Source organism: Dromiciops gliroides, chromosome 4, assembly GCF_019393635.1.
Source record: "Dromiciops gliroides isolate mDroGli1 chromosome 4, mDroGli1.pri, whole genome shotgun sequence".
NCBI classification, from domain to species: domain Eukaryota; kingdom Metazoa; phylum Chordata; class Mammalia; order Microbiotheria; family Microbiotheriidae; genus Dromiciops; species Dromiciops gliroides.
The window spans coordinates 188,516,277-188,529,694 of NC_057864.1; the positions used below are offsets into that span (position 1 = coordinate 188,516,277).

The window sequence follows — 13,418 nt, forward strand, 5'->3', positions numbered from 1 at the left end:
AAGCATGGCTAGTGAACTGCTCTAGTATAGGAAATGTATAAATGTATAAATAAAAAAAATGTAAAATAAAAATAAATGTATAAATAAATGTATAAAAATGTATAAATAAAAGCTAAGGCAGCTCTCACATGGTCCCCTCATGTCACTCACATTCATCAAACACAATCAACTCTCAGTGACATATTCAGAGAGATCCCTGGCATTGATCTCAAAGGCACTTATACTAGGTTTCAAAGCTTTAAAAAAAATTTTTTTTTAAACCCCACTAGATATGCTTGCCCTCAAAAAGCTTACAATCTAGTTGGGGTGATAAGACGTATGTGTGACGAGTGAACTTCCTGGATTAAGTCTGTTTTGCTCCAGCTATTTGAATGAATTTGTATTTGCTGATCACACAAGATGACTAGGAATACTGGACCTGAAACACCAGAGGAAAGTCAGCTTGGATCACTAGACTACTAGAGTGGGTATCAAGAGCTAAGTCCTGGTCTTGGCTCTACCACTTATTAACTATGTGACTTCTAACATAATCTTTTTAGACCTCACTAGTAAGGTAAGGAAACCAATACCTACTTCTTAGGACTGTTATGAGAATCAAAGGAGATAATGTATGTGAAAATGCTTTAGAACTATAAAGCATTCTAGAAATGTAAGCTAGAACTCCAAATGGTTCATATTTTCAACTTTGCTGTAACATAGCTAAATTTGTAGGTCTTTTAGAGGGTCGGTTTATGGAGTTTTTCTGCAGAAGCAGCTGTTTCAGGAACACTTAACTACAGAATTATGACTGTAGTGAGAAAGGTTCCAGGTGCTGTCCTCTATGTCCCAGACACACACACACACAGACACACACCCCAATCTCTAAACCCAGACCATGGGCTATTTTGAGATCACTCAGGCTGCTTCCCCTCCACTCCCCAAATGCTAAACATCCCCCACCCCTAAACATTGTGCCAAATCTGATTGGGATTGGCTTTTTGGCTCTGGTCTAAGCCTAAATGGAAGCTATGAGGCAGTTTCAGGCAGCATGCAGCTGTGGGGAAGGGCACATGTGTGTTATCAGTGGTGGTTCTATCAATACTGTGTAGGCGATCAAATATGCACAAAGTGAAGAAAGCTCTTAAGAGAAAGGGAGTGTGTGGTAGGGGTGGGAAGGGAGGAGGTGGTTGAGAGAAGTGGCTTCTCTTCCAATCATATTTTCATTCTTGTCAAATGTTACACCCAGCCTGGCAGGCTTATAAAACCACTTCAGTCATGCCACCATTGGCCTGGCTTCTGCCTTCCTCTCTACTTGAGACAACTGAAGGCAGGGCAACACAAGAGGGTAATAAGGCACATCAGAGGTAGGGATAGATCTCCACTTTTTATATTTTTCAGAGACGGGGAGAGATAGAGATGGGGGGCGGAGGGGGAGGGAGAGAGAGTGAGAATATGATTAAGAGTTAGGATGGCAATGGACATCAGCAACAGCCTGGGCCCCTGGATGCTCTGCCTACTGACCTGGTATCACCAGACTATGCCCAGTGAGCTTTGGGGAGGCTATCCCACCCTGATCATAACCATGATAACCTGCACAATTAAGCCAAATTCTGATTCCTGATTAGGGGCTCTCTTAGGAAAGTCACCAGTTCAATTCTACTACTGCCTTTTCTTCTCTCAACCACACAGAACCCAGTAAGAATTCAGTACAAACCTAACAGTTGCTAAAAGAAAACCAGCCTCTCATTTGTATCCTCGAATAGGTTTAAGTCAGGTAGCTTTGCTGTTTTACAAGAACAACTAAATCCAAAACATTTGTGGTTTCCATGGATTGACCTGGTTACTGCCCAAGCTCCTGCCTCCATGAGCTTCAAACATGTAGGAAAGAGAACCTCTAGCCCCAGCCATGAAACCCATGGAAATGCCATGTCTAGTTAGCCTAGTTAGGCTAACTAGAAGCCTAGTTTGGCTTCAAGCCCAGGAACCAGAGTGAATAGCATGCCAGTAATCTAGGTGATAACAGTAAAACTAGCACTTGGGGAGGTAGAGAAAGGTGTGGGAAGAGGGCTGAGTTAGTTTGAGTGTGATTAGAAAAAGGGATCAGCACCCAGGGAGATGGGGGAGTAGTACCATACTCTTCTTCCTTCCTCTTCTCCCATTCAATTCAGCCACTATCCATTGAAGAGTAATTAGCACACTGCCCCAGCCCTCCCTCTACAAAAATACTAAAAATCTGTTTAAACCGCAGGGTAAGCTCCTCTGCTCTTGGATTGGGAAGCATGCTGGGCCTCCTTCAGAAAAGGGCAGGCTGCCTGCTGTCCCCAGCATGCAATCTAAAAGCAGGGCAAGCAAGAAAGGAGGGCTAAAGTTTAAGGGAAGCAGGGACAACAGCTGGTCAGATAAGGCCAAAGCAATTATGATTGGTTTAGGGAAGGGTGTTGGTAGACAATATCATTTCTAAGGGGGGCTGAATGCTAGCCAAACAAAACCCTGCTTAATTCACCTCCTCTTGTACCTAACCCCACTTGACTGAGAACTAAGGTGAGCAGGCAGGCAGAGGGGAGAAAGTACTGGATTGGGAGTTGGGAAGACTAGAGATAGAATCCCCCCTCAAGCACTTACTGTGACCCTTTGAAAGGCACTTAACCTCTCAGCCTCAGTTTCCTCATCTGTAGCATGGCGCTAAAAACGGTACCTCTCTCACAGAAACAAATGAGATCATATAAAGCTTTTTTTCCCCTGGTAGCCCTTAAAGTGTTCCATAAATGTAGCTATTATTTTTCTTTACTGTGTCCCCTCAGTACTCACATGCTCGATATGTACTCTATTTGTGCATTAGATGTTGATTTGTAGATTCTTTTAAAAGCCTATAGTCTGTCTCCCTAGTTTTATCTTTGCTATTTAACTAGAAGATGCTACAATACCCACCTGCCATCTCTTCATTTATATTCAGGCACCAGATGATTCAGCTGGCAGGGCTGGCAAGCCCAATAGGCTGGGGCTATTGGAACCCAAAGCCTCCCCATAACAAGCCAGTTTTCCCTAGAATAGATATGTGGGAAAAGCATGATGGAGAGATGAGTGACAGCAAAGAGCCATCTCAAACCATCACAGCTGCCCTGCCAAATGCTGTCCATCAGCTAATAAGCTACATCTAAAAATAGGCAATGACTTTTAGGCAGCCAACACAGGAGAAAATTCCCATTCTCCTTTAAAAAGGCTTGCTGGTTCTTCTAGTAGGGATCAACAAAAGCTCTCTGAGGATGTCTTTCTAAGGATTCCCCCTACTCCTTTTATTAGGCAGCTGAAAGCATGAACTGCTAATCCACAAGCAGGCTCAGTTGATAAGTAGAGTTCCATCCATCTCCATCTCCCCCATCATCCTCATCCTCCCTACCCCCATCTTCACCCCACCACCTCCTCCACACCTGTCAGCTCTACCTGCATGCTTGCCTAACGGTGGGGGAAGAGTCTGTACAAGGCCTGGATTTTACTTACAGGGTCTCTAGGAGACTAAGTCAAGTTTTCTTATTAAGAAACACCTTATAATAAATGTTGGAGAGGCTGTGGGAAAATTGGAACACTAATGCATTGTTGGTGGAGCTGTGAGCTGATCCAACCATTCTGGAGAGCAATTTGGAATTATGCCCAAAAGGCGATAAAGCTGTGCATACCCTTTGACCCAGCAATCCCACTTTTAGGTCTTTTGCCCAAAGAAATCATGGAAGGGGGAAAGGGACCCACATGTACAAAAATATTTATAGCTGCTCTTTACGTGGTAGCAAGGAATTGGAAGTTGAGGGGGTGCCCATCAATTGGGGAATGGCTGGACAAGTTGTGGTATATGAATACAATGGAATACTATTGTGCTGTAAGAAATGATGAGCAGGAAGAGCTCAGAGAAACCTGGAGGGTCTTACGTGAGCTGATGATGAGTGAGATGAGCAGAACCAGAAGAACATTGTACACAGTATCATCAACATTGAGTGTTGACCTACTGTGATGGACTATATTCTTCTCACCAATGCAATGGTACAGAAGAGTTCCAGGGAACTCATGATAGAAGAGGATCTCCAAATCCAAGAAAAAAAAAGAAAGAAAGAACTGTGGAGTATAGATGCTGATTGAACCATATTATTTCTTTTGTTTTGGGTGCTGTTGGTTTTTTTTTTCTTTCTATTTTGAGATTTTGCATCACTGCTCTGATTCTTTCTCTTGTAACAGGATTAATGCAGAAATAGGATTAATGTTATTATGTGTATATATATGTGTGTGTGTGTGTGTGTATATATATAGCTATATGTATAGAGATATATAGATATAACCTATATCAGATTACCTGCTGTCTAGGGGAGGGGGGAGGGAGGGGTGGGAGGGAGAAAAATCTGAAATTGTAAAGCATGTATAAACAAAAGTTGAGAACTATCTTTACATGTAATGGAAAAAATAAAATACCTCATACATTTAAAAAAAAAAAAAGAAACACCTTGATAGTGTTCCTTTACATTAAAATCAATCACCATAATTTGTGGTGATGTTCCCAAACACAAAGTAAACTGAGGCTTAATGCAGGTCAGGGGATATGATTTTTAATGCCTGCAAAGCTATATATTCAATAATAATCCAAAAAGGAAAGGATACAGATGTGAAAAGAGAAGGCAAGGTACTAGGAAGTGTTAAAGAGCAACAGTTCTATAGGTAACAAGGGCTAGAGGCCATAGTGCCAGGAATCATCTGCTGTTTAACATGGCATGGCAATAGCAATACTTGGTTCCTCCTGGCAAAGAGAGGAATTATAGCATCATAGGTAAGCCATGAATTTTGAATAATCCCCAAATCTTTCAATTTGACTTTACACTGAACAGGGTGCAGTTAGTATTCTAGGAAATACAAACTTAACTAAATAATGAAGTCAGACTGTGAGAACTCAAATCAGAGGGTTGAAAGCAGTTTGACTTTTTTACACCCTGTCCTTGGCTCCAACATCTTTTCCCCACCAGACTAGGGAAAGAATGTCATCTTTCAGATACCTGTGTAGCCCATCCTGGGCAAAATTGTTCTAAGATTATCACCGGCTTGGCTCACCATCTACTATGATAGGGGATAGAAGGGGAATGGAAAGTTCTAGCTCTTTACTGCTTTACAGAACAAAGCCAGTCAGAGTACAGAACTTATAGGCAAGGAGTGAAAATGTAAACAAATACCTGAGAGCAAGAACTGATGCATAATGGAGGCTAGTGGTGGAGATGAAGAGTTGGACCTGTCCCACCATGAACAAAAAAACCTACTGTATCCTCTTGCTGAGTTGTGGTTTTAGAGGAATATTCTCAAAGAAGACACTCAATTCTCAGTCGTACCACTTGGATCAAGAGCTGAGACAACAGAATAACACCCCCATGCACCAAAACAATGCAAACCAGTGATGCCTTGGGCACATCTTGGAAAGATCCAAGTTGCCATTTAAGCTATGGAGTTTTGTCATTCTTTCCTATACCTGGAGGCCAGGGAGACTAACTAACATTCCGTTTCCCTACATTCTGTCACCACCGATCCTCACCCCAACCTGTTACCCAAGTTGTCTTAAAATCAAAGTCTTTTGGCAAGCTGTAAAGCCTGGCATGCATTTCCTCCTCATCTTTACCTCTTGGGCTTTCCAGCTTCCTTCAGGGCTTAGTTTGTGTACCACCCACTACAAGAGGCCTTTCCCCATGTGATCCCTCCAGTTGTTAGAGCCTTCTCTCTTCCTCAAGTTATGATGTAGGTACTTCTATAAGTACATGCTGGATCCAGGGTTGTTCATTATTTGGTTTTTGTATCCCTGGTACCTAGTTAACAAAGGACCTTGAATATACTAGGTGTTTAGTGCTTGTTGGCTTGGATTACTATTGAAGAATTTCACAGCCCACAGTCTTTCTGCTATCCAAATATGGAACACACACACACACACACACACACACACACACACACACACACACACACACACACCTCAGAGAAGAAGAGGACAAAGTGATTATGCAACGCAGTCCCAGATTCCAAAGGTGTTCTCACTGGTGATGATATTTAAAGGGTCGGACACTCCAGTAGTACCATCTCAGGCTACAGAGTGCTCTGTGTTACTAAAATCGTTTGGAGCAACAGATGAACTGAGACTGGCTGGGAATACCTTGTTTTTAAATGCTCCCCACCCTCCCCTCACCAAGTTGCCTCAGTTCCAGGCTTTGGAAGGGACAACTGTAGCTGTTCTGAAGGGGGAGTTTAAATGTGCCCCCAAGCCACAATTACAACAGGGCAATTCTCCAGAATAGAAAAGCCATTTTCTGCTCCCAACAAGTAATTCCATGAACAGGTTCCCATCCCAGTAGCTAGAAGGATTATATACTAGTGGTTCCTTTTCTCCAGCCCTATGATTAATGCATTTCAATAAACAGACAGTTATGCAGTTCCCCAACCCCTAGGATGGAAGTTTTGAAGACAATGAACAGAGGGTGCCAAAATAATAATTATTGCTACTAATGATAATCAAGCTACCTCATATTCAGATAGCCAAGCCAGGTAGCCCAACCAACTTCATATACAATAATTCTTCCTATAAGGGAGATAGGCCTTTAGGGCAGCTGTCAATATGGTCAACTCAATTATGTGCACAGAGACAACTGCTAAGGTAGGTAAATCACCAGACGCAAGACTAGCCAAAAACAATTTCTTTGAAACGCACTTTATTGTAGGATGGAGGGGGGCGGTTAGGAAAAGAGCAAAGCAGGAAAAGAAAGGTAGAATATGGAGGGGACCAATTTGTTAATGTTGTTTCAGTCTGCCTGACAGACAAGATATACAAACACACACTACAACTGACACCTAGGGGGATAATAAAGGTAACCTCTAAATGTTAGGAAGGAGTGGGGAGTCAGATTGGGACTGGACTTTTGTTGTGGATTATTCCCAAGCAGATGGAGAATTAACTGAAAACAGATGCCCCCAACTCCCCTAAAACTTAGCTGAGTGATTATATGTAGTTGGGTTTTCACTAACCTCTACAGTAAAGTTTGATAGTTTATTAAGTATATTAGTTGCTGGGCTTTATACCAGAATAAATCAGTTATCTTCCAAGTAAATTTTGGTGGGCAGAGGAAGTAAAGAGAGCACTGGCTACTCAGGAGCCCAGTCATCATTCACAGGATTGATCATCTGAGGAAAATGTATTTATAAAGCTGAGTTAAGTGTTATACTGATTTTGGCAATATGGAAACTGAGGCATCAAATAGTGGTTTTACCCAGAATGAGTCAGGACTAGAATCTAGGTCAATTCACCTCCTGATCTAGCTTTGCCCATCATTAAAAGATCCTGGAGGAGCATAAGAGTTAAGAGCTTCCAGATGGCATAAATGCACTGGAAGAAATGTAAAAAGGGGGTGGGAGGATAGATGGAAATCTACTCCCTTAAATCCTCTATCTTGGGTCCACATTCCCCACTAGTAGCATTTTTGTCTTTCCTGGAATGTCTTCATTTTCTCCTCTAGCCTGCCTAGTTTGGCCTTCTTCATACCACAGTGGGTTTCTAAAATAAAGTAAAGCACTAAGGCTAAGAAACTGAATTTTTTCTAAACTTTCAACATGACTGAAAGAAAACATCCCATGCAGATGAATGGCAGCCAGAGGTAAATCCCCCTTTACATAATAACCTTTTTACAAGCCCTGATCTATCTTGTCAAGAACAGGACTGGGTGTGGGGCCAGAAGATAACTGCCCAGCCTGGAGTTAGCCTTACATCACTTGGAGATGGGAGACTGAAATATTAACACCAAGGACACTTAATTGTTCTTGAAACCCAGTCTCAGGCTTACCTGGTTTTTAAAAAGATGGGTTTCAAAACCTTGTCTAAAAATGCTCATTTTAAAAGACAAGGAGTAAGAGAGAGCAAGGGGAGGCCCTGAAATTCTGAAACCTGCAGTACTGGTTTCCTACCAACCTGAGTTTGCTCTTTGAAGCCTGAAAAGGCAATGGGGCTCCGGCCAACAGTGCTCTCAACTTGGCTGGGGGGAGGGCATGGGGAAGGCAGTTTCCAAATGAAGGGGGTTTCCTTCTATAACACAAATCCTACAGTCCTTTATTAAGCCATCTTTGCTGCTTCTCCATGGGAAAAGGGTAGTTTGAACAGACAATGAAGGGAGAGAAACCAGAATTCCCAACGTTTAGGAACTACTGGGGGGGGGGGGAATTGTCTTTTCCCACTCCAAGAGTGGGCACGTGCTCAGAATGCCTGGCTCCTAAGTTTTGGCGGCCCCCTCCAGTCTCCGTCCATCCGCATCCCTTTCCCAAGATTAATGTGCAGGTTATCACAACAGCCACTAGGCAAACTGAGAAATTCCTACCCTGCCATTTTGGAAGTCCCTTCTATTTCTGACTTCATTTTCTAAAAATAAAAAATCCAATAAACCTCCCTGATCAAGAGAAAGGGTGATCAGCCCAGTAAGTAAGGAGACTTTACAAAAGTACTACCTTTACAACTCGTTCTAAAGCATCTGTCAAGTTATGAGAGTTCTCTTATTCTGTTTTTTCTCTAGGATCACAGGCCATCAGGAATTTTATCTGGTGTAGACCAAGCAGAGAACCCAGCCACAGAAGTCTACTTTCTCACCCCTTCCCACATTATCCATCATTTTCATTCCTTTTAGGTTCAGTTACTAAACTCCCCTCCAAAAGATGCCAGAGGAAGTTGCATGAACAGTTGTTCTTAAAACATGTCTGCCAGCAGGCTTCCAACTACCAAACGGGCCGCCTGTTTATTGGTTTCCAATTAAAATGACTAAGGTTCTAATACCTGCTATTCCACTAATTTCCTTGGGCTCTGAGTTTGGAGGAGCCAAAACATAACTAACAGGTTTCAAGCCCTGTGGTTTGTTTTACAAATGGTAATGAGCATGAGTTAGTTTGGGCATTGCCTTTCTCTTCCCCACTGGATTCTAGACATAGTTTTACAACTGGGTCGCCATCTTGCTAGCAGATGTGATAAGTTTCTTCTCCATTCTAAGATTTGATGGTCACTGCTGAACAAGATCCAAAACAGAGTGATTCTAGGATCTCTGCTTCAGGCAACCTCTTAATTCCAACAGAGAATCTGGCTAGTAACTATTCTACAGGGGGTTAAGGAATGAGGTATCAGAGGTGTATCATTTGAAAATCTAGAGAAAATTGTTAATGCCTAGAGGACAGGGCCTACAACTCTATGACCCCTGCCGTGCCATAAGCATTCAATGATGCTCAATCGATGAGGATCCCCACTCACATCTGGTACAAATCAAATGCAAGGCAAATCACATTCAACTTGAAGCCAATCACCTTGTGATCCTTCCTAGCAGACTGCATTTGTGGTGCTAGTAACAGCTTTGGGTATGAAAGAAAAGTTGACTTATTACTATCTTGCATCCTATAATCCTTTCACCCCCACTTCTCCAATTTCCTCCCATCCTCTGGCCCCCATCTCATGCTGTTCATGAGACACCACTTTGGGTGCTGGGCTCAGGAGGAAAATGGAGTGGGCAAAATCCGAACTCTCCTGCCAGGATGCCCAGAAGGATAACAACAGGGTGAGAGTTCCATCTCTCTCTCTCTCTCTCTCTCACACACACACACACACACACACACACACACACAATGAAGCAGGCACACTTAGGCACAAAGCTCATCCTGGGATTAAAAACTTCTAGGCTTGACTCCACCTAGGAGGGAAAGAAAGGAATCAGAAGGAAAAACTTGGGGAGGGAAGTGAAAGCAGCTAAATTAACCTAATCCAGTCACTTGGATGGAATTAACTCAGGGCTGCCCAGTGTCAGGAATGGGGAGGAAGTGGCATAAAAGGAAGCTCAGATGAAGTGGTAGGCAGAACTGTAGTGAAGTGAAGGAACTGGCTGGGCCAAACTGGAGTTTGGAGAACTTCTCCTCCCTCCCCCCCCCCCCCGCCGCCCTTCACGGGTCCAGGGTGTTTTAATTACACGTCCCTCCCCCCTAGCCGGCATCAAATCCCCGACTAAGCAACCAGACCTCTCCCCATCACTCACCTCTTCTCCACCCCCCCCCATCCTAAGACTCTCCCCCTGCACCCTCGTCTTCCAACACTCCCTACACTAAGTCACTCCTCCCAACCAAGCTCCTCCACCTTACCGAGACCCCAATGTCAGCCCCGTGGTCACGGCACCCCCCACGCGCGTCCTCTGCCCCCACCCCATCCCTCCCTCTTACCCTCAAGCTCCCCCTCCCCCACTCTGGGCACGCGCCTCTCCCCCAACGACTCCCCTCAGACCCCAGACTCCGACTCCGGCCCCGGCCCCGGCCCCAGTCCCGGCCCCGGTCCCGGCCCCGGTCCCGGCCCCGGCCCCCGGCCCGGGCTCACCTGCGCGGCCGCCCCCATCCCGGCGCTGGTGCGGCAGCGGCTGCAGCTGGAAGGGGACGGTGGCCCTAAGAGGCTGCAGCCCGGCCCGGGGGGAGCCGACGGGGACCGGGGGAGAACAGCCCCGCCGGAGCCCACCAGCCCCTCCGCGTCCCGGGCCCCAGGCCCCTCCGCCTCTGCCGCCCGCTGCGGCCCCCGCCATCAACCCTCCCGACTCGGCCCCGCAGCGAGCCCCACACGGTCCCCCGCCCCCGCCGCCACAGCTTATCATCCCTGCGGGGCGGGGACCGGCCCCCTCCAGTCTCGGACTCTCATTGGTCCGTGCCCACCAGGCCCCGAACTCTAAACCCAATCTCGGCTCGCAGATTCTCTGGCTAGAAGTGATTGGGCGAGATGTCCGTCCATCCGCACCCAAGACTCCGCCTTCCCTTCATATTGGCGCTCCTGGGAGGGGGCTGGTCTTTGGCTGCTGCCAATGAAAAGACGTGGAAAGTGGGAGCGTCACGCCCAGCCCCAGGTAGTATGCAAATGATTTGTGTGACATCAAGTGATGAAAGGAACCGGAGAGGAAAGGGTGACCAGGTTCTAGTGACATCATGACATCTTCGCAGGTGAATCTTGAATATTCCAGTGAAGGGTATAATATTAAAATGCCCTAATTAAGAAATTCTTCAATTTTCCCTAATGACATCATCTGAACATGGATTCTCTGTACTCTCAGGGATCTCACTCAGAAGCACGCTGAACTAGTACAGAGTTTGCATATTATTTGCATGAAAATAACAATGAACTAAATCCGCCCAGCTTTCCATTACACATATCAGCCTGTTTTTCTCCAAATCTTTCCCGGCCCCTACATTCCAAGTGAAGTAGCTCAACCTAAAATTAAACATTAAAGAATCAGAATTTTAGAGCTGGAAGAAACGTCAGTGATTATCTGGTCCAATCCATACCTAAAAAAAAATTCCTACCATAACACACACCCCTGACAATTGGCAATTGGTTGTCCTTCCTCTGCTTTAAGTCCTTCAAAGGAGGGGAAATCTACTGTCTCCCACTTTTGGACAGGCCTAATTATTAGGAAGTTTTCTTGTAATCAAGCCTACATTTGTCTCTGAAACTTCCCACCGTTGATTTCTCCTGGTTCTGTCTATTTGGGCAGACAGAACAAGTTTAATCCATCTTCCTTGTAGCCCTTCTTGAACACAACTATCATGCTGCCTCTGAAGCTTGTCTTTTTTTTTTTTTTTTTTTGTGAGGCAATGAGGGTTAAGTGACTTGCCCAGGGTCACACAGCTAGTGTCAAGTGTCTGAGGTCAAATATGAACTCAGATCCTCCTAAATCCAGGGCCAGTGCTTTACTCACTGCGCCACCTAGCTGCTCAAGTTTGTCTTTTTTCAGGCTAAACATCCCCACTTCCTTCACCTGATCCTCATATGTCATGACTCAAGGCCCTGCACCATCCTGATTGCCCTCTAGTTTAACAATATCCCTCTAAAATGTGTTGTTATACTATGTAGGGTGCAGTGAAGTTGATTTTTTTGAACCCTATTGAATTTCATCTCATTCAATTTGGTCTAATGATCTATTCAGCCAGGACTCTGTCATCCAATACATTAGCCATAAATACCCCCACAATCCACTTTATATCACCAGTAAATTTGATAAGCACGCCATCTATTGCCTTTATTCAAGTCATTAATAAAAATGTTAAACAGCACAGGACCAAATCCCTAGGTCACTACACTAGACACTGCAGACAAGTTGACAAGGCATCATTAAAGACTACTCTTTGAGTGAGGCAATTCATCTAGTTCCAAATTAATTTAGTTTTATTGTTGTCTGGTCCACATCTGTACATGAAAGGGAAGTCCAGGGGAGTCATTGTTCCATTTGTTGAGTTCTCTCATCCAAAGGATGAGATTAAAAGGTATATTTGTGGGGAAAGACCTAAGGTCCCCTTAAAATATGGGCAAGCCCACTGGTGCCTTACTGATAGGAAGCAGGAATGGGACTCAAGATTATTAGTTAATTGGAACTCAGGGCAGACTCTACGAGGAGAAACCCTCCCTTGCATAGAAAATAGTATTGTGAGACTAGTTTGGCCCTTGTTTTCCCTCTCTGACTTCCAATCCACTTTCAGAAAGTGGAAAAATCTGTTTTTTCCCTCTCCTTCCCTCCCTAACCCCACCAGAAGTAATTAAATGGCAATTTGTGGCAGAATTACATGACCCATGGAGGACAGCTAGGTGGAGCAGTAGATAAAGGACTGGCTCTGGATTCAGGAAGACCTGAGTTCAAATCCAGCCTCAAACACGTGACACTTACTAGCTGTATGACCCTGGGAAAGTCACTTAACCCCCATTGCCCCACCAAAAAAAGAGAGAGAATCACATGACCCACTTCAAGTGCTTGCCCAAGTGACCTGGAAAGGCTATCCCTACACCTCAGATTCCCAGGCAACCTCGTGCATCTTACCAAATGATTTTGCCACAAATTGTCATTGACTGTGCTTTTGGGGTAGACCTTGACCTTGGGTCAATGCTCCCCACCCCCCTGAACAATGATGATCTATACCATTGAGGAAACTGAGGCAAGGGAAGTTAGTAGACATGCCCACGGTCATACCTGTTGTAAGTGGCAGAGCTTGGTTTTGAATCTAGGTCCTCCAATGACCAATCCAGTGACCTTTCCACTGCATCACATATTGATTATACACCAAAGGAAAATCAACTAAGACAACAATGAAGACCACACACGTTTGCCATGGAACGTACCATGAAAGGTTTTGAATGGGTTTGAAGTGACTCTTTCAAGGTTTGTCATTTGGAATGTTTTTAAACTGATGGAGAAAATGAAGACTTTTTCTTCCCCCCCAAGAAAAATGAAACAGCCTCATGAAGGACAGTCAGGACCAAACTAACTCTTCTGCCTTTCCCCTTAAGCTCTTTAAATTTTAAACCCAATTTTCTTTAACTTATTCTTGTAGAGCTCCTTTATCCCAAACAGTATGCAGTGCTTTCAATGGCTCTTTTTCTATTTCTGCTTGTGACA

General features: G+C 44.5%; 1 protein-coding gene across 2 annotated transcripts in view; it reads right to left on the reverse strand.

Moving 5' to 3' along the window:
• FAM117A (family with sequence similarity 117 member A) overlaps positions 1–10,570 on the reverse strand; it is a 53,352-nt gene extending 42,782 nt beyond the window's left edge. For both annotated transcript variants that reach the window (XM_043964191.1, XM_043964190.1), the window contains exon 1: positions 10,367–10,570. In XM_043964191.1, the coding sequence (XP_043820126.1) occupies positions 10,367–10,565 (199 nt within the window). In that variant the 5' untranslated portion in view covers positions 10,566–10,570. The remainder of the gene's footprint in view (positions 1–10,366) is intronic.
• Positions 10,571–13,418: the final 2,848 nt, after the last annotated feature.